Source organism: Pseudopodoces humilis, chromosome 6 (genome assembly GCF_049639895.1).
Source record: "Pseudopodoces humilis isolate 2021_Gansu_Grassland_sample_001 chromosome 6, ASM4963989v1, whole genome shotgun sequence".
In the NCBI taxonomy this organism is placed as follows: domain Eukaryota; kingdom Metazoa; phylum Chordata; class Aves; order Passeriformes; family Paridae; genus Pseudopodoces; species Pseudopodoces humilis.
In genome coordinates this window covers 1,951,320-1,973,498 of record NC_142205.1, presented here as the reverse complement: position 1 = coordinate 1,973,498, position 22,179 = coordinate 1,951,320, and the positions used below count along the sequence as shown (strand labels likewise).

The 22,179-nt window shown below is 60.9% G+C and overlaps 1 protein-coding gene across 1 annotated transcript in view; it reads right to left on the bottom strand.

Annotated features, from left to right (window-relative positions):
• Positions 1-591: 591 nt before the first annotated feature.
• Positions 592-22,179, bottom strand: part of VPS16 (VPS16 core subunit of CORVET and HOPS complexes) — a 40,188-nt gene continuing 18,600 nt past the window's right edge. Inside the window, exons 8-24 of the mRNA XM_088056172.1 lie at positions 21,785-21,840; positions 20,666-20,755; positions 19,557-19,651; positions 18,825-18,901; positions 17,486-17,617; positions 16,352-16,479; positions 15,120-15,155; positions 12,819-12,927; positions 12,326-12,460; positions 11,076-11,184; positions 9,049-9,146; positions 7,025-7,129; positions 3,817-3,894; positions 3,076-3,245; positions 2,898-2,994; positions 1,984-2,087; positions 592-1,206 (exon numbers count right to left, since the gene is read on the bottom strand). Coding sequence (XP_087912298.1) covers positions 1,062-1,206; positions 1,984-2,087; positions 2,898-2,994; positions 3,076-3,245; positions 3,817-3,894; positions 7,025-7,129; positions 9,049-9,146; positions 11,076-11,184; positions 12,326-12,460; positions 12,819-12,927; positions 15,120-15,155; positions 16,352-16,479; positions 17,486-17,617; positions 18,825-18,901; positions 19,557-19,651; positions 20,666-20,755; positions 21,785-21,840 — 1,764 coding nt within the window. The 3' untranslated portion in view covers positions 592-1,061. The remainder of the gene's footprint in view (positions 1,207-1,983; positions 2,088-2,897; positions 2,995-3,075; positions 3,246-3,816; positions 3,895-7,024; positions 7,130-9,048; positions 9,147-11,075; positions 11,185-12,325; positions 12,461-12,818; positions 12,928-15,119; positions 15,156-16,351; positions 16,480-17,485; positions 17,618-18,824; positions 18,902-19,556; positions 19,652-20,665; positions 20,756-21,784; positions 21,841-22,179) is intronic.

Sequence of the window (22,179 nt, the reverse complement as noted above, 5' to 3'; positions counted from 1 at the left end):
CCCCCCAATGTCCCCCAGGGACCCCCAGTGTCACCCCATGGACCCCCAGTGTCACCCCAATGTCACCCCAGGGACCCCCAGTGTCACCCCAATGTCCCCCAGGGACCCCCCCAATGTCCCCCAGGGACCCCCAGTGTCACCCCATGGACCCCCAGTGTCACCCCAATGTCCCCCAGGGACCCCCCCAATGTCCCCCAGGGACCCCCCCAGTGTCACCCCAATGTCACCCCAGGGACCCCCAGTGTCACCCCATGGACCCCCAGTGTCACCCCAATGTCCCCCCAGGGACCCCCAGTGTCACCCCAATGTCACCCCAGGGACCCCCAGTGTCACCCCAATGTCCCCCAGGGACCCCCCCAATGTCCCCCAGGGACCCCCCCAGTGTCACCCCAATGTCCCCCCATGGACCCCCCCAATGTCCCCCAGGGACCCTCGATGTCCTCCCAAGTGACCCTTGGTGACCCCAGTGACCTCCCCTTCCAAGCATGACCCCGGGGTGTCCCTGAGTGTCCCCTCCCACCCCGGGGTGTCCCCGAGTGTCCCCTCCCACCCCACCCCATGTCCCCAAATCCCCTCCTTGGTGACACCGGACCCGGAGCTCTGCTCTTTATTGCACGAGGAGGGAGGGGACCGCGGTGTCCCCAGGGGTGTCCCGGGGGTGTCCCGGGGGTGTCCCAGGGGTGTCCCAGGGGTGTCCCAGGTGTGTCCCCAGGGGTGTCCCAGAGATGTCCCAGGGATGTCCCAGGGGTGTCCCACAGGTGTCCCCAGGGGTGTCCCAGGGGTGTCCCAGGTGTGTCCCAGGGGTGTCCCCAGGTGTCCCCAGGGGTGTCCCAGGGGTGTCCCCAGAGATGTCCCGGGGGTGTCCCAGGGGTGTCCCCAGGTGTGTCCCAGGGGTGTCCCCAGGGATGTCCCAGAGATGTCCCAGAGATGTCCCGGAGATGTCCCAGGTGTGTCCCCAGGGGTGTCCCCAGGGGTGTCCCCAGAGATGTCCCAGAGATGTCCCAGAGATGTCCCACAGGTGTCCCCAGGTGTGTCCCGGGGGTGTCCCCAGAGATTTGGGGTCACTTTTTGAGGAGCTGTGCCCGTGCCCGGTTGAGTTTCTCGGCCACGGCGCCGTCGGTTGCGGCCGAGCACCGCGCCAGCACCAGGCTCATCTCGGCCTCGTTCCTGCGCTCGATGGCCGCCTCGGCCGCCTGCTCCAGGTCCCTGCCGACGCCACCGAGACATTTGGGGACACCCTGGGGACACCCTGGGGACACCACGGACACCCCCAGGCTCCCAGCGCCTCCCGTGGGGGCTCTCACCGCCCCAAATCCCCGCTCCGGGGAACTCCAGCTGCGCGTTCCCACATCCTGGTGTCCCCCAGTGTCCCCCGGTGTCCCCTGGGTGTCCCCCGGTGTCCCTCTGTGTCCCCCGGTGTCCCTCTGTGTCCCCTCCGTGTCCCCCGGTGTCCCCTGGTGTCCTTCAATGTCCCCTGGTGTCCCCCTGGTGTCCCTCAGTGTCCCCTTGGTGTCCCCCAGTGTCCCCTCAGTGTCCCCTCAGTGTACCCTCGGTGTCCCCCAGTGTCCCTTGGTGTCCCCCGGTGTCCCCTCGGTGTCCCCTTGTCCCCCAGTGTCCCCCTGTGTCCCCCAGTGTCTCCTCAGTGTCCCCCGGTGTCCCCTGGGTGTCCCCCGGTGTCCCCCGGTGTCCCCTCAGTGTCCCCTTGGTGTCCCCTGGGTGTCCCCCGGTGTCACCTCGGTGTCCCCTTGTTGTCCCTCAGTGTCCCCCGGTGTCCCCCTGTGTCCCCTGGTGTCCCCTCAGTGTCCCCTTGTTGTCCCCCAGTGTCCCCCGGTGTCCCCTCAGTGTCCCCCGGTGTCCCCCGGTGTCCCCTGGGTGTCCCCCGGTGTCCCCTCAGTGTCCCCCGGTGTCCCCTGGGTGTCCCCCTGTGTCCCCTGGTGTCCCCTCAGTGTCCCCTCGGTGTCCCCCGGTGTCCCCAGGACGCACCCCACGAGGACGAAGGCCTTGACGCGCTGCTCGGGGGGCACGCGGGGCGCGTATTTCCTGGCCTCGTAGCGGTTGTGGTGCTTCACCGCCACCTCCACGAAGGGCTGGGGGCGCGAGGAAGAGTGGGGAGAGGTGAGGAAGGGCGGGGAGAGGTGAGGAAGGGCAGGGAGAGGGGAGGAAGAGGAGGGTGGGGCTGGAGAAGGAGGAAGAGGAGGGTGGAGCTGGAGGACGAGGATGGTGGAGCTGGAGGAAGAGGAAGAGGAGGGTGGAGCTGGAATTGGGAGGAAGAGGATGGGAGAACTGGAGAAGGAGGAAGAGGAGGATGGAGCTGGAGAAGGAGGAAGAGGAGGGTGGAGCTGGAGAAGGAGGAGCAGCATGGTGGAGCTGGAGAAGGAGGAAGAGGAGGGTGGAGCTGGAGGAAGAGGATGATGGAGCTGGAGAAGGAGGAGCAGCATGGTGGAGCTGGAGAAGGAGGAAGAGGAGGGTGGAGCTGGAGGAAGAGGATGATGGAGCTGGAGAAGGAGGAAGAGGATGGTGGAGCTGGAGAAGGAGGAAGAGGAGGGTGGAGCTGGAGAAGGAGGAAGAGGAGGGTGGAGCTGGAAGAAGAGGATGGTGGAGCTGGAGGAAGAGGATGGTGGAGCTGGAGGAAGAGGATGATGGAGCTGGAGAAGGAGAAAGAGGATGATGGAGCTGGAGAAGGAGGAAGAGGATGGTGGAGCTGGAGAAGGAGGAAGAGGAGGGTGGAGCTGGAGAAAGAGGATGATGGAGCTGGAGAAGGAGGAAGAGGATGGTGGAGCTGGAGGAAGAGGAGGGTGGAGCTGGAGGAAGAGGAGGGTGGAGCTGGCATTGTGAGGAAGGTGAAGGAGCACAGCCAGGGGGTGACCGCTGCCCCCCTCAGCAGCCCCAGCTCTCACCAGGTACCCGATGGGCGACTTCTTGCTCTTGGAGAACTTCTCCACCTCCTCCCAGTCCCCGCGTGTGGCCAGGGCGTTGATCTTCAGCCACCAGTACCTGGGGTCGGGGGGTCAGGGCAGGTCCCGGAGCCCCCCAGGAGCCCCCAGAACCCCCCAGAACCCCCGGAGCCAGCCCCACCTCTTGTCCGGGATCCTGAAGTCGCGGCAGAGCTGCTCGGCGCGCTTGTGGTGCCCGTCCAGGATGAGGGTGGACACGGTGTCGTGCAGGGACAGCTCCAGGTACGGCTTGTCCAGCTCCTCCTGCAGGTGCCGCTGCAGCCGCAGCAGCTTGATCTGCTCCTCGGTGGCCTGGGACACGGGGACAGCTCCTCAATGTCCCCATCCCAGCCCCAATGTCCCCATCCCAGCTCCATGTCCCCATCCCAGCCCCGATGTCCCCATCCCAGCCCCAATGTCCCCATCCCAGCCCCAATGTCCCCATCCCAGTCCCAGTGTCCCCATCCCAGCCCCAATGTCCCCATCCCAGCCCCAATGTCCCCATCCCAGCCTCAGTGTCCCCATCCCAGTCCCAGTGTCCCCATCCCAGCTCCATGTCCCCATCCCAGCCCCAATGTCCCCATCCCAGTCCCAGTGTCCCCATCCCAGCCCCAATGTCCCCATCCCAGCCTCAGTGTCCCCATCCCAGCCCTGTCCCATCCCCGATGTCCCCATCCCAGCCATGCCCCTGGACAGCCACCCAGCCTTGTCCCCAGGGCAGGGATACGTGACCTTGTCCCTTGGTGTCCCTGGTGTCCCCCATGTCCCCAGTGTCCCCCATGTCCCCATATCCCCGGTGTCCCTGGTGTCCCCATGTGTCCCCATGTCCCTGGTGTCCCCGTGTCCCTGGTGTCCCCCATGTCCCCGATGTCCCCTTGCTCACCTTGGCAGCGAAGTCGTTCTTGGCCTTGTAGAACTCGTCCAGGGCGTTCTGCAGAGCGGCCACGCGGCCCTCGATCCGCTGGGAACGGACACGGACACGGAACGGACACGGACACGGGATGGACACGGACACGGGATGGACACGGGATGGACACGGACACGGAACGGACACGGACACGGGATGGACACGGACACGGAACGGACACGGGATGGACACGGACACGGAACGGACACGGACACGGAACGGACACGGACACGGAACGGACACGGACACGGGATGGACACGGACACGGGATGGACACGGACACGGGATGGACACGGACACGGACACGGGATGGACACGGACACGGGATGGACACGGACACGGGATGGACACGGACACGGGATGGACACGGACACAGGATGGACACGGACACGGGATGGACATGGACACGGGATGGACACGGACACAGGATGGACACGGACATGGGATGGACACGGACACGGGATGGACACGGACACGGGATGGACACGGACACGGGATGGACATGGACACGGGATGGACACGGACACGGGATGGACACGGACACAGGATGGACACGGACACGGAACGGACACGGACACGGAACGGACACGGACACGGAACGGACACGGACACAGGATGGACACGGACACGGAACGGACACGGGATGGACATGGACACGGACACGGAACGGACACGGACACGGAACGGACACGGACACGGGATGGACACGGACACGGGATGGACACGGACATGGGATGGACATGGACACGGGATGGACACGGACACGGGATGGACACGGACACGGAACGGACACGGACACGGGATGGACACACGGACACGGGACGGACACGGGATGGACACACGGACACGGGATGGACACACGGACACGGGATGGACACACGGACACGGGATGGACACACGGACACGGGATGGACACACGGACACGGGATGGACACGGGATGGACACAGACATGTCATTCCCTGGCTGGGATCCCTGGATAGATCCTGACCCCCTGGATAGATCCCGACCCCCTGGATAGATCCCGACCCCCTGGCACACACGGCATGGGATGGGCAGGGTCCCCCACAGCCCTGGGGTGCAAACTGGGAAGTGCCCAATTCTCAAATCCAGATCCCCCATTCCCAAATCCAGATCCCCCATTCCCAAATCCCAATCCCCCATTCCCAAATCCAGATCCCCCATTCCCAAATCCCAATCCCCCATTCCCAAATCCCAATCCCCCATTCCCAAATCCAGATCCCCCATTCCCAAATCCCAATCCCCCATTCCCAAATCCCGATCCCCCATTCCCAGATCCCCCATTCCCATTCCCAAATCCCAATCCCCCATTCCCAAATCCCAATCCCCCATTCCCAGATCCCCCATTCCCATTCCCAAATCCCAATCCCCCATTCCCAAATCCCGATCCCCCATTCCCGCATCCCGCTCCCCCGTTCCCAGATCCCGATCCCCCATTCCCAAATCCCGATCCCCCATTCCCAGATCCCGATCCCCCATTCCCAGATCCCCCATTCCCATTCCCAGATCCAAATCCCCCATTCCCAAATCCAGATCCCCCATTCCCAAATCCCAATCCCCCATTCCCAAATCCCGATCCCCCATTCCCAAATCCAGATCCCCCATTCCCACCCAGACAAGGATGGAAATCCTTCTCCTGGACTTTTCCCCGCCCTGTGGCAGCTCCCTGCCGTTCCGCCATCCCAATCCCGAAATTCCCCCCATCCCAATCCTGGAATCCCAATCCCCGTATTCCTCCTATTCCAATCTGGGAATTCCCCCTATACATCCCAATCCCAGAATTCCTCCCGTCCCAATCCCAGAATTCCTCCCATCCCAATCCCAGAATTCCTCCCATCCCAATCCCAGAATTCCTCCCATCCCAATCCCAGAATTCCCTCCATCCCAATACTGGAATTCCTCCAGAATTCCCCCCATCCCAATCCCAAAATTCCCCTGGAATTCTCCCCATCCCAATCCCAGAACTTCCTCCATCCTAATTCTGCAATTCTCTCCATCCCAATTCCGGAATTTCCCCCAATCCATCCCAATCCCAGAATTCCCCCATCCCAATCCCAAAATTCCCCCAATCCATCCCAATCCCAATATCGGGATTCTCGATCCTGGAATTCCCCCCAGTCCATCCTGATCCCCCCATCCCAATCCCGGAATTTCCACCATCCCAATCCCAGAATTCCCCCAGAATTCCCCCCATCCCAATCCCAGTCCTGATCCCAAAATTCCCCCAATCCATCCCAATCCCCCCATCCCGATCCCGGAATTCCCCCCATCCCAATCCCTGTATTCCCCCATCCCGCTGGATCCTGGAATTCCCGTTGGATCCCAGAATTCCCGTAGGATCCCGGAATTCCCGTTATTCCCGTTATTCCCGTTGGATCCCGTTGGATCCCGTTATTCCTGTTGGATCCTGTTATTCCCGTTATTCCCGCTGTTATTCCCATTGTTATTCCCGTTGTTATTCCCGTTGTTATTCCCGTTATTCCCGTTATTCCCGTTGTTATTCCCGTTGTTATTCCCATTGTTATTCCCGTTGTTATTCCCGTTATTCCCGTTATTCCCGTTATTCCCGTTGTTATTCCCGTTGTTATTCCCGCTGTTATTCCCGTTGTTATTCCCGTTATTCCCGTTGTTATTCCCGTTGTTATTCCCGTTATTCCCGCTGTTATTCCCGCTGTTATTCCCGTTATTCCCGTTATTCCCATTGTTATTCCCGTTGTTATTCCCGTTGTTATTCCCATTGTTATTCCCATTGTTATTCCCGTTGTTATTCCCGTTGTTATTCCCGTTATTCCCGTTGTTATTCCCGTTGTTATTCCCGTTATTCCCGCTGTTATTCCCGTTGTTATTCCCGCTGTTATTCCCGTTATTCCCGTTGTTATTCCCGTTATTCCCGTTGTTATTCCCATTGTTATTCCCGTTATTCCCGCTGTTATTCCCGTTGTTATTCCCGCTGTTATTCCCGTTATTCCCGCTGTTATTCCCGTTATTCCCGTTGTTATTCCCATTGTTATTCCCGTTATTCCCGTTGTTATTCCCGTTGTTATTCCCGCTGTTATTCCCGTTATTCCCGCTGTTATTCCCGTTGTTTTTCCCGCTGTTATTCCCATTATTCCCGTTATTCCCGCTGTTATTCCCGCTGTTGTTCCCGTTGTTCCCGCTGCTGACCCTCTCGCAGTAGGCGGAGTGCACGTGGAAGTTGCCCAGCTCCTGGTGGTTGTCGTCCTGGTTGTACAAATCCTTCAGCGTCTCCCGCTCCTGGTGCCGGCAGAACTGCGCCGGAATCCGGCAATTCGGGAACTCAGGGGGGGCTCGGGGGGTTTTGGGGGATCAGGAGGGTTTTTGGGGGGATTTTGGGGGGCTCAGGGGGTTTTTGGGGTGCTCATGGGGGTTTTTGGGGGGATTTTGGGGGGCTCAGGGGGTTTTTGGGGGGCTCAGAAGGGTTTTTGGGGGGATTTTGGGGGGGCTCATGGGGGTTTTGGGTGATCAGGAGGGTTTTTGGGAAGATTTTGGGGGGCTCAGGGGGTTTTTTGGGGTGCTCATGGGGGTTTTTGGGAAGATTTTGGGGGGCTCATGGGGGTTTTGGGGGATCAGGAGGGTTTTTGGGGGGATTTTGGGGGGCTCATGGGGGTTTTTGGGGGGGATTTTGGGGGGCTCAGAGGGGATTTTGGGGGCCTCAAGTTTTTTGGGGGGCGATTTTGGGGTCTCAGGGGTTTTTTTTTTGGGGTGCTCGGGGTTTTTGGGGGGCTCAGAAGGGTTTTTTGGGGGGATTTTGGGGGGGCTCATGGGGGTTTTGGGGGATCAGGAGGGTTTTTGGGAAGATTTTGGGGTGCTCAGGGGGTTTTTGGGGTGCTCATGGGGGTTTTTGGGAAGATTTTGGGGGGCTCAGGGGGTTTTTGGGGGATCAGGAGGGTTTTTGGGGGATTTTGGGGGGGCTCATGGGGGTTTTGGGGGATCAGGAGGGTTTCTGGGAAGATTTTGGGGGGCTCAGGGGGTTTTTTGGGGGCTCAGAAGGGTTTTGGGGGGGATTTTGGGGGGCTGGGGGGGTTTTGGGGGATCAGGAGGGTTTTTGGGAAGATTTTGGGGGGCTCAGGGGGTTTTTGGGGGGCTCAGAAGGGTTTTGGGGGGGATTTTAGGGGGCTCAGGGTGTTTTTGGGGGGGTCAGGAGGGTTTTGGGGGGGATTTTAGGGGGCTCAGGGTGTTTTTGGGGGGGTCAGGAGGGTTTTGGGGGGGATTTTAGGGGGCTCATGGGGGTTTTTGGGGGGGATTTTGGGGGGCTCAGAGGGGATTTTGGGGGCCTCAAGTTTTTTGGGGGGCGATTTTGGGGTCTCAGGGTTTTTTTTTTTTGGGGTGCTCAGGGGGTTTTTGGGGGGCTCAGAAGGGTTTTTGGGAAGATTTTGTGGGGCTCAGGGGGGTTTTGGGGGATCAGAAGGGTTTTTGGGAAGATTTTGGGGGGCTCATGGGGGTTTTGGGGGGATTTTTGAGAGTTCAGGGTTTTTTTGGGGTGCTCAATGGGTTTTGGGGGGCTCAGGAGGGTTTTGGGGTTCCCAGGAGGATAATGGAGTTCCCAGGCGGGTTTTTGGGGTGCTGAGGATGTTTTTGGGGTGCCCAGGAGGGTTTTGGGGTGCTGAGGATGTGTTTTGGGGTCCCAGGAGGGTTTCTGGGGGGCCCAGGCAGAATTTTGGGGTGCTGAGGACGTTTTTGGGGTGCCCAGGAGGATTTTGGGGTGCCCCACCTGGCGGTACAGGCTGAGGATGTTTTTGGGGTGCTGAGGATGTTTTTGGGGTGCCCAGGCAGTTTTTGGGGTGCTGAGGACGTTTTTGGGGTGCCCAGGAGGATTTTGGGGTGCTGAGGATGTTTTTGGGGTGCCCAGGAGGATTTTGGGTGCTGAGGATGTTTTTGGGGTGCCCAGGAGGATTTTGGGGTGCCCCACCTGGCAGTACAGGCTGAGGATATTTTTGGGGTGCCCAGGAGGATTTTGGGGTGCTGAGGACGTTTTTGGGGTGCCCAGGAGGATTTTGGGGTGCTGAGGACGTTTTTGGGGTGCCCAGGAGGATTTTGGGGTGCTGAGGACGTTTTTGGGGTGCCCAGGCAGTTTTTGGGGTGCTGAGGACGTTTTTGGGGTGCCCAGGCAGTTTTTGGGGTGCTGAGGACGTTTTTGGGGTGCCCAGGAGGATTTTGGGGTGCCCCACCTGGCGGTACAGGCTGAGGGCCACGGGCTGGTTCTGCAGGGTCATGAAGAAAGTGCCGCGGTTGAGCTCGTTCTTGAGGTGCAGCACCACGGTGTAAACTGGGACAGCAGAGGGGACATTGGGGACATCAGGGGGACATGGGGACATCAGTGGGGACGGCAACAGGGACATTTGGGACAGGGACAAGGGGTTCCCCCAGCCCCCAGAACATTCCAGGATCTCCCCCAGACCCCAGAACATTCCCAGGGGATCCCCCAGATCCCAGCCCATTCCCAGTTCCCCCAGCCCATTCCCAGTTCCCCCAGCCCATTCCCAGTTCCCCCAGATCATTCCCAGTTCCCCCAGATCATTCCCAGTTCCCCCAGATCATTCCCAGTTCCCCCAGCTCATTCCCAGTTCCCCCAGATCATTCCCAGTTCCCCCAGATCATTCCCAGTTCCCCCAGCTCATTCCCAGTTCCCCCAGATCATTCCCCCAGATCATTCCCAGTTCCCCCAGCCCATTCCCAGTTCCCCCAGCCCATTCCCAGTTCCCCCAGATCATTCCCAGTTCCCCCAGCCCGTTCCCAGTTCCCCCAGCCCATTCCCAGCTCCCCCAGCCCATTCCCAGTTCCCCCAGCCCATTCCCAGTTCCCCCAGCCCGTTCCCAGTTCCCCCAGCCCATTCCCAGTTCCCCCAGCCCATTCCCAGTTCCCCCAGCCCGTTCCCAGTTCCCCCAGCCCATTCCCAGTTCCCCCAGCCCATTCCCAGTTCCCCCAGATCATTCCCAGTTCCCCCAGACCATTCCCAGTTCCCCCAGCCCATTCCCAGTTCCCCCAGATCATTCCCAGTTCCCCCAGATCATTCCCAGTTCCCCCAGATCATTCCCAGTTCCCCCAGCCCATTCCCAGTTCCCCCAGCCCATTCCCAGTTCCCCCAGATCATTCCCAGTTCCCCCAGCCCGTTCCCAGTTCCCCCAGCCCATTCCCAGTTCCCCCAGCCCATTCCCAGTTCCCCCAGATCATTCCCCCAGCCCATTCCCAGTTCCCCCAGATCATTCCCAGTTCCCCCAGATCATTCCCAGTTCCCCCAGCCCACTCCCAGTGCCCCCAGATCACTCCCAGTTCACCCAGCCTATTCGCAGTCCCGCCAGCCCTTTCCCAGTTCCCCCAGCCCATTCCCAGTTCCCCCAGCCCATTCCCAGTTCCCCCAGCCCATTCCCAGTTCCCCCATCCCATTCCCAGTTCCCCCAGCCCATTCCCAGTTCCCCCAGCTCATTCCCAGTTCCCCCAGCTCATTCCCAGTTCCCCCAGCCCGTTCCCAGTTCCCCCAGCCCGTTCCCAGTTCCCCCAGCCCATTCCCAGTTCCCCCAGCTCATTCCCAGTTCCCCCAGCCCGCTCCCAGTTCCCCCAGCTCATTCCCAGTTCCCCCAGCTCATTCCCAGTTCCCCCAGCTCATTCCCAGTTCCCCCAGCCCGTTCCCAGTTCCCTCAGCTCATTCCCAGTTCCCCCAGCCCGTTCCCAGTTCCCCCAGCTCATTCCCAGTCCCCCCAGCCCATTCCCAGTTCCCCCAGCCCATTCCCAGTTCCCCCAGCCCATTCCCAGTTCCCCAGCCCGTTCCCAGTTCCCCCAGATCATTCCCAGTTCCCCCAGCCCGTTCCCAGTTCCCCCAGATCATTCCCAGTTCCCCCAGCCCATCCCCCAGCCCATTCCCAGTTCCCCAGCCCATTCCCAGTTCCCCCAGCCCGTTCCCAGTTCCCCCAGCCCCTTCCCAGTTCCCCCAGCCCATTCCCATTACTCCCAGAGCATTCCCAGTTCCCCCAGCTCATTCCCAGTTCCCCCAGATCATTCCCAGTTCCCCCAGCACGACCACAGTTTCCCCAGCCCGTTGCCAGTTCCCCCAGACCATTCCCAGTTCCCCCAGAACATTCCCAGTTCCCCCAGCCCGTTCCCAGTTCCCCCAGCCCATTCCCAGTTCCCCCAGCCCGTTCCCAGTTCCCCCAGCCCGTTCCCAGTTCCCCATCCCGCGGTGTCCCCGCTGTCCCCTCACCCAGGTCGGTGTCCCCGCTCTCGATGGCTTTGCCCAGGGCCAGTTTGCTGCGTTTCATTTTCAGCAGCAGCGGCACCTGCTCCCCGGAGCGGGGCTCGTACTCCAGCAGCTGCGGGGACACGGCTGTCACCGGGGCTGTCACCGGGGCTGTCACCGGGGCTGTCACCGGGGCTGGCACTGGGGCTGTCACCGGGGCTGGCACCGGGTCTGGCACCGGGGCTGTCACCGGGTCTGGCACCGGGGCTGGCCCTGTCACCCCCCTGTGCTGCTGTCACCGGGGCTGGCTGTGTCAGCTCTCTGTCCTCCCGTCAGCTCCCTGTCCTGCTGTCACCTCCCTGTGCTGCTGTCACCAGGGCTGGCAGTGTCACCTCCCTGTGCTGCTGTCGCCAGGGCTGGCAATGTCACCTCCCTGTGCTGCTGTCACCAGGGCTGGCAGTGTCACCTCCCTGTGCTGCTGTCACTGGGGCTGGCAATGTCACCTCCCTGTGCTGCTGTCACCGGGGCTGGCCCTGTCACCCCCCTGTGCTGCTGTCACCGGGGCTGGCAGTGTCACTTCCCTGTGCTCCTGTCACCTCCCTGTGCTGCTGTCACAAGGGCTGGCTGTGTCACCTCCCTGTGCTGCTGTCACCGGGGCTGGCTGTGTCACCTGGGGCTGGCTGTGTCACCCCCCTGTGCTGCTGTCACTGGGGCTGGCCTTGTCACCCCCCTGTGCTGCTGTCACCAGGGCTGGCAGTGTCACCTCCCTGTGCTGCTGTCACTGGGGCTGGCCCTGTCACCCCCCTGTGCTGCTGTCACCAGGGCTGGCAGTGTCACCTCCCTGTGCTGCTGTCACTGGGGCTGGCTGTGTCACCTGGGGCTGGCAGTGTCACCCCCTGTCCTGATGTGTCACCTCCCTGTGCTCCTGTCACCGGGGCTGGCTGTGTCACCCGGGGCTGGCAGTGTCACCCCCCTGTGCTCCTGTCACCCGGGGCTGGCAGTGTCACCCCCCTGTGCTCCTGTCACCCGGGGCTGGCAGTGTCACCCCCCTGTGCTCCTGTCACCCGGGGCTGGCAGTGTCACCCCCCTGTGCTCCTGTCACCTCCCCTCCTGCTGTCACCGGGGCCAGCCCGCTGTGTCACCCCCTGTCCTGCTGTCACCCCCCCCCGTCCTGCTGTCCCCACCTTGATGGCCAGCCCGTGTCACCCCGTGTCACCCCGTGTCCCCACCTTGATGGCCAGCCCGTGTCACCCCGTGTCACCCCGTGTCCCCACCTTGATGGCCAGCTCTGCGCGGCCGCAGTCGTGGGCGCGTGTGGCGATGTCCGAGTAGGAGATCCCGGCCGCGTCCCCCAGCTTGAGGTTGATGGCCTGGGCCACCTCCTCGTCCGACTTGTCCTTCTGCTGCACCTGAGGGGACAGCCAGAGTGTCCCCGAGTGTCCCCAGGGGTCCCCGAGTGTCCCCAGGTGTCCCCAGCTGTCCCCAGGTGTATCCCCAGGTGTCCCCAGCTGTCCCCAGGTGTCCCCAGGAGTGTCCCCAGGAGTGTCCCCAGCTGTCCCGAGCTGTGTCCCCAGGTGTATCCCCAGATATCCCCAGGTGTATCCCCAGGTGTCCCCAGCTGTCCCTAGGTGTATCCCCAGCTGTCCCCAGCTGTCCCCAGGTGTGTCCCCAGCTGTCCCCAGGTGTCCCCAGGTGTATCCCCAGATATCCCCAGCTGTCCCCAGCTGTCCCCAGGTGTCCCCATGTCCCCATGTCCCCAGGTGTCACCTTGTAGCAGGCCCAGTGTGCCAGGATGCGGCTGACGCCCTGCATGGCCGGGAGCCGCAGGAAGTCACAGATGCGGATGGCCAGCGGGTACAGGCGGCGCAGGACCAGCCTGGGGACACGGACAGAGGGGACAGCGGGGTCAGGGGACAGAGGGGACAGCGGGGTCACGGGGGACATGGAGGGGTCAGGGACAGAGGGGACAGCGGGTCAGGGGACAGAGGGGACAGCGGGGTCAGGGGACAGAGGGGACAGCGGGTCAGGGGACAGAGGGGACAGCGGGTCAGGGGACAGAGGGGACAGCGGGTCACAGGACAGAGGGGACAGCGGGGTCAGGGGGGACATGGAGGGGTCAGGGACAGAGGGGACAGCGGGTCAGGGGGGACAGAGGGGACATGGAGAGGTCAGGGGTCACGGAGGGGTCAGGGGACATGGAGGGGACAAAGGGGACATGGAGGGGACAGAGGGGACAGCGAGGGTCAGGGGGACATGGAGGGGACAGGGGACACACTGGAGGGTCACAGTCACACAGAGAGGACAGTGGGACCCAGGGGGGACAGGGGGACACCAGAGGGGACAGGGGACACAGGGGGGACAGGGGACACTGTGGGGACAGGGTTCACACTGTGGGGACAGGGGACACAGGGGGGACAGGGGACACAGGGGGGACAGGGGACACTGTGGGGACAGGGGACACAGGGGACACTGTGGGGACAGGGGACACTGGGGGGACAGGGGACACAGGGGGGACAGGGGACACTGTGGGGACAGGGGACACTGTGGGGGACAGGGGACACTGTGGGGACAGGGGACACAGGGGGGACAGGGGACACAGGGGGGACAGGGGACACTGTGGGGGACACTGGGGGGACAGGGGACACTGTGGGGGACAGGGGACACTGTGGGGACAGGGGACACAGGGGGGACAGGGGACACTGGGGGGACAGGGGACACAGGGGGGACAGGGGACACTGGGGGGACAGGGGACACAGGGGACACTGTGGGGGACAGGGGACACAGGGGACACTGTGGGGACAGGGGACACTGGGGGGACAGGGGACACTGTGGGGACAGGGGACACAGGGGGGACAGGGGACACAGGGGACACTGTGGGGCACAAGGAGTTGGAGCTGGGTTGGGTTTGGGAGGATCCCAAGGGCTTGGAGCTGCTCAGCCCCTGGATACGGGAATGGGATGGGAATGGGGGATGGGAATGGGAATGGGAATGGGATGGGAATGGGGGATGGGAATGGGGGATGGGAATGGGAATGGGATGGGAATGGGGGATGGGAATGGGATGGGAATGGGATGGGAATGGGATGGAATGGGAATGGGGATGGGAATGGGATGGGAATGGGGGATGGGGATGGGGATGGGATGGATGGGATGGGAATGGGATGGGATGGGATGGGAATGGGATGGGAATGGGATGGATGGGATGGGAATGGGATGGGAATGGGGGATGGGAATGGGATGGGAATGGGATGGGAATGGGGGATGGGAATGGGGGATGGGATTGGGGGAGGGGAATGGGAGGGGAATGGGGGATGGGTATGGGGGATGGGAATGGGATGGGAATGGGGGATGGGAATGGGAATGGGAATGGGAATGGGATGGGAATGGGGGATGGGAATGGGGGATGGGAATGGGGGATGGGAATGGGGGATGGGGGATGGGATGGGATGGGAATGGGGGATGGGAATGGGGGATGGGAATGGGGGATGGGAATGGGATGGGAATGGGGGATGGGGGATGGGAATGCGATGGGAATGGGATGGGATGGGAATGGGATGGGAATGGGGAATGGGGGATGGGAATGGGATGGGAATGGGGGATGGGAATGGGATGGGAATGGGGGATGGGAATGGGATGGGAATGGGGGATGGGAATGGGGGATGGGGGATGGGAATGGGGGATGGGGGATGGGAATGAGATGGGAATGGGATGGGAATGGGGGATGGGAATGGGGGATGGGAAAATGGGATGGGAATGGGGGATGGGGGATGGGAATGGGGGATGGGAATGGGGGATGGGAATGAAGGATGGAGAATGGGGGATGGGGGATGGGAATGGGGGATGGGAATGGGGGATGCAGAATGAAGGATGGAGAATTTGGGATGGGGAATTTGGGACAGGGAACGTGGGACAGGGAATTTGGGACAGGGAATGTGGGACAGGGAATGTGGGACAGGGAATGTGGGACAGGGAATTTGGGACAGGGAATTTGGGACAGGGAATGTGGGACAGGGAATGTGGGACAGGGAATTTGGGACGGGAGCCGTGGGCAGGCTTGGGAGCCCTCACCTGTCCAGCAGCACCTCGATGGTGAGCTGCTTGTATCTGTGGGGACAGTCAAGGGACAACCGGGATCACAACACCCCCAGAGGGACCCGATCCCGCCCCGGGAGGATCTCCAGAGGGATCTCCAGCTGGGATCTCCAGCAGGATCTCCAGGAGGATCTCCAGGAGGGATCTCCAGCAGGATCTCCAGAGGGATCTCCAGCTGGGATCTCCAGCAGGATCTCCAGGAGGGATCTCCAGAGGGATCTCCAGCTGGGATCTCCAGCAGGATCTCCAGGAGGGATCTCCAGAGGGATCTCCAGCTGGGATCTCCAGCAGGGATCTCCAGGAGGGATCTCCAGCAGGGATCTCCAGCAGGGATCTCCAGCAGGGATCTCCAGCAGGGATCTCCAGAGGGATCTCCAGCTGGGATCTCCAGCAGGATCTCTGTAAGGATCTCCAGGAGGATCTCCAGAGGGATCTCCAGCAGGATCTCCATGAGGATCTCCGTGAGGATCTCCAGGAGGATCTCCGTGAGGATCTCCGTGAGGATCTCCAGGAGGATCTCTGTGAGGATCTCCAGGAGGATCTCCGTGAGGATCTCCAGCAGGGATCTCCATGAGGATCTCCGGGAGGATCTCCAGGAGGATCTCCAGCTGGGATCTCCAGCAGGGATCTCCATGAGGATCTCCATGAGGATCTCCAGGAGGATCTCCAGCAGGGATCTCCGTGAGGATCTCCGTGAGGATCTCCAGGAGGATCTCCAGGAGGGATCTCTGTGAGGATCCCCAGGAGGATCTCCAGCTGGGATCTCCAGCTGGGATCTCCAGGAGGATCTCCATGAGGATCTCCAGGAGGATCTCCAGCAGGGATCTCCGTGAGGATCTCCGTGAGGATCTCCAGCTGGGATCTCCAGCTGGGATCTCCAGGAGGATCTCCGTGAGGATCTCCAGGAGGATCTCCAGGAGGGATCTCTGTGAGGATCTCCGGGAGGATCTCCAGGAGGATCTCCAGCTGGGATCTCCAGCAGGGATCTCCGTGAGGATCTCCAGGAGGATCTCCAGCTGGGATCTCCAGCAGGGACCTCCAGGAGGATCTCCAGGAGGATCTCCGTGAGGATCTCCAGCAGGATCTCCAGGAGGATCTCCATGAGGATCTCCAGCAGGGATCTCCGGGAGGATCTCCGTGAGGATCTCCGGGAGGATCTCCGTGAGGATCTCCAGCAGAGATCTCCAGGGGGATCTCCGGGAGGATACTGGGTGAAGGTGAGCGGGATCCCGATCTGGTAGTCGCGGACGGCGTTGAGGACCCGCAGGTCCTGGCACATCCGCACGAAGCTCTCCGGAGGGAACTTGTCCAGGAAACACTTCCCGAAGGAAGCAGCCTGCGGGAAAAGCAGAGGGAAAATCCTTCAGCTTCGGCCTCCCCCCTCCTCCTCCTCCTCCTCCTGGAGAGAGGGAGAGTCCCTGGGGACGGGAAAGGATCTGGAACATTCCATGGGACGGGAAAGGATCTGGAACATTCCATGGGACACAAGAAGGATCTGGAACATTCCATGGGATGGGAAAAGGATCTGGAACATTCCATGGGACAGGGAAAGGATCTGGAACATTCCATGGGACAGGGAAGGATCTGGAACATTCCATGGGATGGGAAAAGGATCTGGAACATTCCATGGGACAGGGAAGGATCTGGAACATTCCGTGGGACACAAGAAGGATCTGGAACATTCCATGGGACAGGGAAGGATCTGGAACATTCCATGGGATGGGAAAGGATCTGGAACATTCCATGGGACACAAGAAGGATCTGGAACATTCCATGGGACACAAGAAGGATCTGGAACATTCCATGGGACAGGGAAGGATCTGGAACATTCCATGGGACAGGGAAGGATCTGGAACATTCCATGGGACACAAGAAGGATCTGGAACATTCCATGGGACACAAGAAGGATCTGGAACATTCCATGGGACAGGGAAGGATCTGGAACATTCCATGGGACACAAGAAGGATCTGGAACATTACGTGGGACAGGGAAGGATCTGGAACATTCCGTGGGACACAAGAAGGATCTGGAACATTCCGTGGGACAGGGAAGGATCTGGAACATTCCATGGGACAGGGAAGGATCTGGAACATTCCATGGGACACAAGAAGGATCTGGAACATTCCGTGGGACAGGGAAGGATCTGGAACATCCCATGGGACAGGGAAGGATCTGGAACATTCCATGGGACAGGGAAGGATCTGGAACATTCCATGGGACACAAGAAGGATCTGGAACATTCCATGGGACACAAGAAGGATCTGGAACATTCCATGGGACACAAGAAGGATCTGGAACATTCCATGGGACAGGGAAGGATCCGGGATGGTGCCGGGCTCACCCTCAGCAGGGATTTCTGCGTGTCGGGCTCGTGCTCGTAGCCCGCGGCCTCGATGCACTGGCCCACGGCCTCGGGGAGCAGCTGCTGCTCCCGGATCTCCCGCAGGTACTCGTCGGCTTTCTGGCTCTGCTTCTGCGGGAAAACCGGAGCTGGGAGGGGCTGGGAGGGACTGGGAGGGACTGGGAAGCACTGGGAGGCACCGGGAGGCACTGGGAAGCACTGGGAAGCACTGGGATGCACTGGGAAGCACTGGGAAGCACTGGGAGGGACTGGGAGGCACTGGGAAGCACTGGGAGGCACTGGGAGGGACTGGGAGGCACTGGGATGCACTGGGAGGGACTGGGAAGCACTGGGAAGCACTGGGAGGCACTGGGAGGGACTGGGAAGCACTGGGAAGCACTGGGAGGCACTGGGAAGCACTGGGAAGCACTGGGAAGCACTGGGAAGCACTGGGAGGCACTGGGAGGCACTGGGAGGCACTGGGAAGCACTGGGAAGCACTGGGAAGCACTGGGAAGCACTGGGAAGCACTGGGAAGCACTGGGAGGCACTGGGAGGGACTGGGAAGCACTGGGAGGCACTGGGAAGGACTGGGAGGCACTGGGAGGGACTGGGAAGCACTGGGAGGCACTGGGAAGCACTGGGAGGCACTGGGAGGGACTGGGAAGCACTGGGAAGCACTGGGAGGCACTGGGAGGGACTGGGAAGCACTGGGAGGCACTGGGAAGGACTGGGAGGCACTGGGAGGGACTGGGAAGCACTGGGAGGCACTGGGAAGCACTGGGAGGCACTGGGAGGCACTGGGAAGCACTGGGAAGCACTGGGAGGGACTGGGAAGCACTGGGAGGCACTGGGAGGCACTGGGAAGCACTGGGAAGCACTGGGAGGCACTGGGAAGCACTGGGAGGAGCTGGGAAGCACTGGGAGGCACTGGGAGGCACTGGGAGGGACTGGGAGGCACTGGGAGGCACTGGGAAGCACTGGGAAGCACTGGGAGGAGCTGGGAAGCACTGGGAGGCACTGGGAGGCACTGGGAGGCACTGGGAGGCACTGGGAAGCACTGGGAAGCACTGGGAAGCACTGAGGAGCACTGGGAAGCACTGGGAAGCACTGGGAGGCACTGGGAAGCACTGGGAAGCACTGGGAAGCACTGGGAAGCACTGGGAGGCACTGGGAAGCACTGGGAGGGACTGGGAAGCACTGGGAGGCACCGGGAGGGACTGGGAAGCACTGGGAAGCACTGGGAGGCACTGGGAAGCACTGGGAGGCACTGGGAGGGACTGGGAGGGACTGGGAAGCCGGGATCCCGGCCCTCGGGACCCTTGGGAATGGGGGAACACCTCGTATTCCTTCTGTGCCTCCAGGAGGAGAGCGCCCGGAGCCATGGACGCGATCCGGAAAATCTCCTGGCTGGCTTCTGCAGGGATGGGATAAACGGGGGGTGAGGGGGGCGGAGCTGCCAGGAGCCGGCGGCATCCCCTGGATCATGGGATTCGGGATCTTAAATCCCATCCCATTCCCAGCCAGGCCTCTCCTGCTGGGATTCCTCCATGGAATCCTGGAATTGGGGTGGGAAGGGATCCTGAATCCCGTCCCATTCCAACCCCAACAGCTCCCACCGTCCCAGCTGGATCCAACCCCAAAGTCCAGCCCGGCCTTGGGCGCTCCCAGGGATCCACAGGAAATCTGGGAATTCCTTCCCAGGATCCCAGCCCAATCTCCCCTTTCCCAGTGGAAGCCATTCCCTGGCTCCTGTCCCTGCAGCCCTTTCCCAAATTCCAGCTCTCCTGGAGCTCCTTTAGGGACTCTGAGGATTCCCTGGATTTTTCCCTTCTCCAGGGGAACATTCCCAGCTCTCCCAGAGCAGAGGGGCTCCCAAATCCCAGATTTTTTTGCTTTGGAAGGGACCTTAAATCCCAGCAATTCCAACCCCATCCGTGAGCAGGGACAGCTCCCACCATCCCAATGGATCCAAATCCATTCCAGCCTGGCCTTGGGCATTCCCAGGGATCCAGGGGCAGCTGGAGGAAATCTGGGAATTGCAGCCCAGGCAGGAATTCCTGGGATCCCACCTGGGATCTCGTGCAGGAACTCGTGGGAGGAGCGGGACAGGATCCGGACCCCGTCCAGCTCCGGCACCAGGTGGGAATCCTCATCCAGGACAAAGCTGGGATCCGGCTAAGGAGCCACGGCTGCACCCAGTGAGGGAAATCCCGGGATGGGGAAGGGCCTGGGAACATCCCACGGGACAGGGAAAGGAGCTGGGAACATCCCTGGAATTCCTGGGATCATCCTTGGGAACAGGGAATTCCTGGGATCATCCTTGGGGACAGGGAATTCCTGGGATCATCCCTGGGAACATCCCTGGAATTCCTGGGATCACCCCTGGGAACATCCCTGGAATTCCTGGGATCACCCCTGGGAACATCCCTGGAATTCCTGGGATCACCCCTGGGAACAGGGAATTCCTGGGAACATCCCTGGGGACAGGGAATTCCTGGGAACATCCCTGGGAACAGGGAATTCCTGGGATCATCCTTGGGGACAGGGAATTCCTGGGATCATCCCTGGGAACATCCCTGGAATTCCTGGGATCACCCCTGGGAACAGGGAATTCCTGGGATCATCCTTGGGAACAGGGAATTCCTGGGATCATCCCTGGGAACATCCCTGGAATTCCTGGGATCACCCCTGGGAACATCCCTGGAATTCCTGGGATCACCCCTGGGAACATCCCTGGAATTCCTGGGATCACCCCTGGGAACAGGGAATTCCTGGGATCATCCCTGGGGACAGGGAATTCCTGGGATCACCCCTGGGAACAGGGAATTCCTGGGATCATCCCTGGGAACAGGGAATTCCTGGGATCACCCCTGGGAACAGGGAATTCCTGGGATCACCCCTGGGAACAGGGAATTCCTGGGATCATTCCTGGGAACAGGGAATTCCTGGGATCATTCCTGGGAACAGGGAATTCCTGGGATCATTCCTGGGAACAGGGAATTCCTGGGATCACCCCCAGGAACAGGGAATTCCTGGGATCATCCCTGGGAACAGGGAATTCCTGGGATCATCCCTGGGAACAGGGAATTCCTGGGATCATCCCTGGGGACAGGGAATTCCTGGGATCATCCCTGGGAACAGGGAATTCCTGGGATCACCCCCAGGAACAGAAGGATACCGGATGCTCTCCGAGGAATTTCCCACCACCATCAGCTGCCGCTCCCAGGCCAGCACCACGGCACGGTGCCGGCTCCGGGGCCGCGTGCACCTGCCGAGACAAACCCCTGGGATCCCAAATCCTGGGAATCCCAAATCCTGAGAATCCCAAACCCCTGGGAATCCCAAACCCCTGGGATCCCAAATCCTGAGAATCCCAAATCCTGAGAATCCCAAACCCCTGGGAATCTCAAACCCTGAGAATCCCAAACCCCTGGGAATCCCAAACCCTGAGAATCCCAAATCCTGGGAATCCCAAATCCTGGGAATCCCAAATCCTGGGAATCCCAAACCCCTGGGAATCTCAAACCCTGAGAATCCCAAACCCCTGGGAATCCCAAATCCTGGGAATCCCAAATCCTGGGAATCCCAAATCCTGGGAATCCCAAACCCCTGAGAATCTCAAACCCCTGGGAATCCCAAATCCTGGGAATCCCAAATCCTGGGAATCCCAAACCCCTGGGAATCCCAAATCCTGGGAATCCCAAACCCCTGGGAATCCCAAACCCCTGGGAATCCCAAATCCTGGGAATCCCAAACCCCTGGGAATCCCAAACCCCTGGGAATCCCAAACCCCTGAGAATCCCAAATCCTGGGAATCCCAAACCCCTGGGAATCCCAAACCCCTGGGAATCCCAAACCCCTGGGAATCCCAAATCCTGGGAATCCCAAACCCCTGGGAATCCCAAATCCTGGGATCCCCCAAATCCCTGGGATCCCCCAAATCCTGGAATACCAAATCCCTGAGATCCCCAAATCCCTGGGATCCCCCAAAACCCTGGGATCCCCCAAAACCCTTAACCCCCAATCCCTGGGATCCCCCCAAGAGAACCCCCAAATCCCTGGGATCCCAAATCTGTGGGATCCCCTGAGGGAATCCCCAAATCCTGGGATCCCCAAATCCTGGGATACCCCAAATCCCTGGGATCCCCCAAATCCCTGAACCCCAAATCCCTGAACCCCAAATCCTGGGATCCCCCAAATCCCTGAACCCCAAATCCCCGAACCCCAAATCCTGGGATCCCCCAAATCCCTGAACCCCAAATCCCTGAACCCCAAATCCTGGGATCCCCCAGCTCACCAAACCATCTGCTTGGGAGGGGAGCGGATGCCGGTGTTGAAGTCAGAGAATTTCTCCTGTGGGAGAGGAGAGGAGTCTGGGATACACCTGGAGAGGTTTGAGATACACCTGGAGAGGTCTGGGATACACCTGGAGAGGTCTGGGATACACCTGGAGAGGTCTGGGATACACCTGGAGGGGATCAGATACACCTGGAGAGGTCTGGGATACACCTGGAGAGGTCTGGGATACACCTGGAGAGGTCTGGGATACACCTGGAGAGGTCTGGGATACACCTGGAGAGGTCTGGGATACACCTGGAGGGGTCTGGGATACACCTGGAGAGGTTTGGGATACACCTGGAGAGGTCTGGGATACACCTGGAGAGGTCTGGGATACACCTGGAGAGGTCTGGG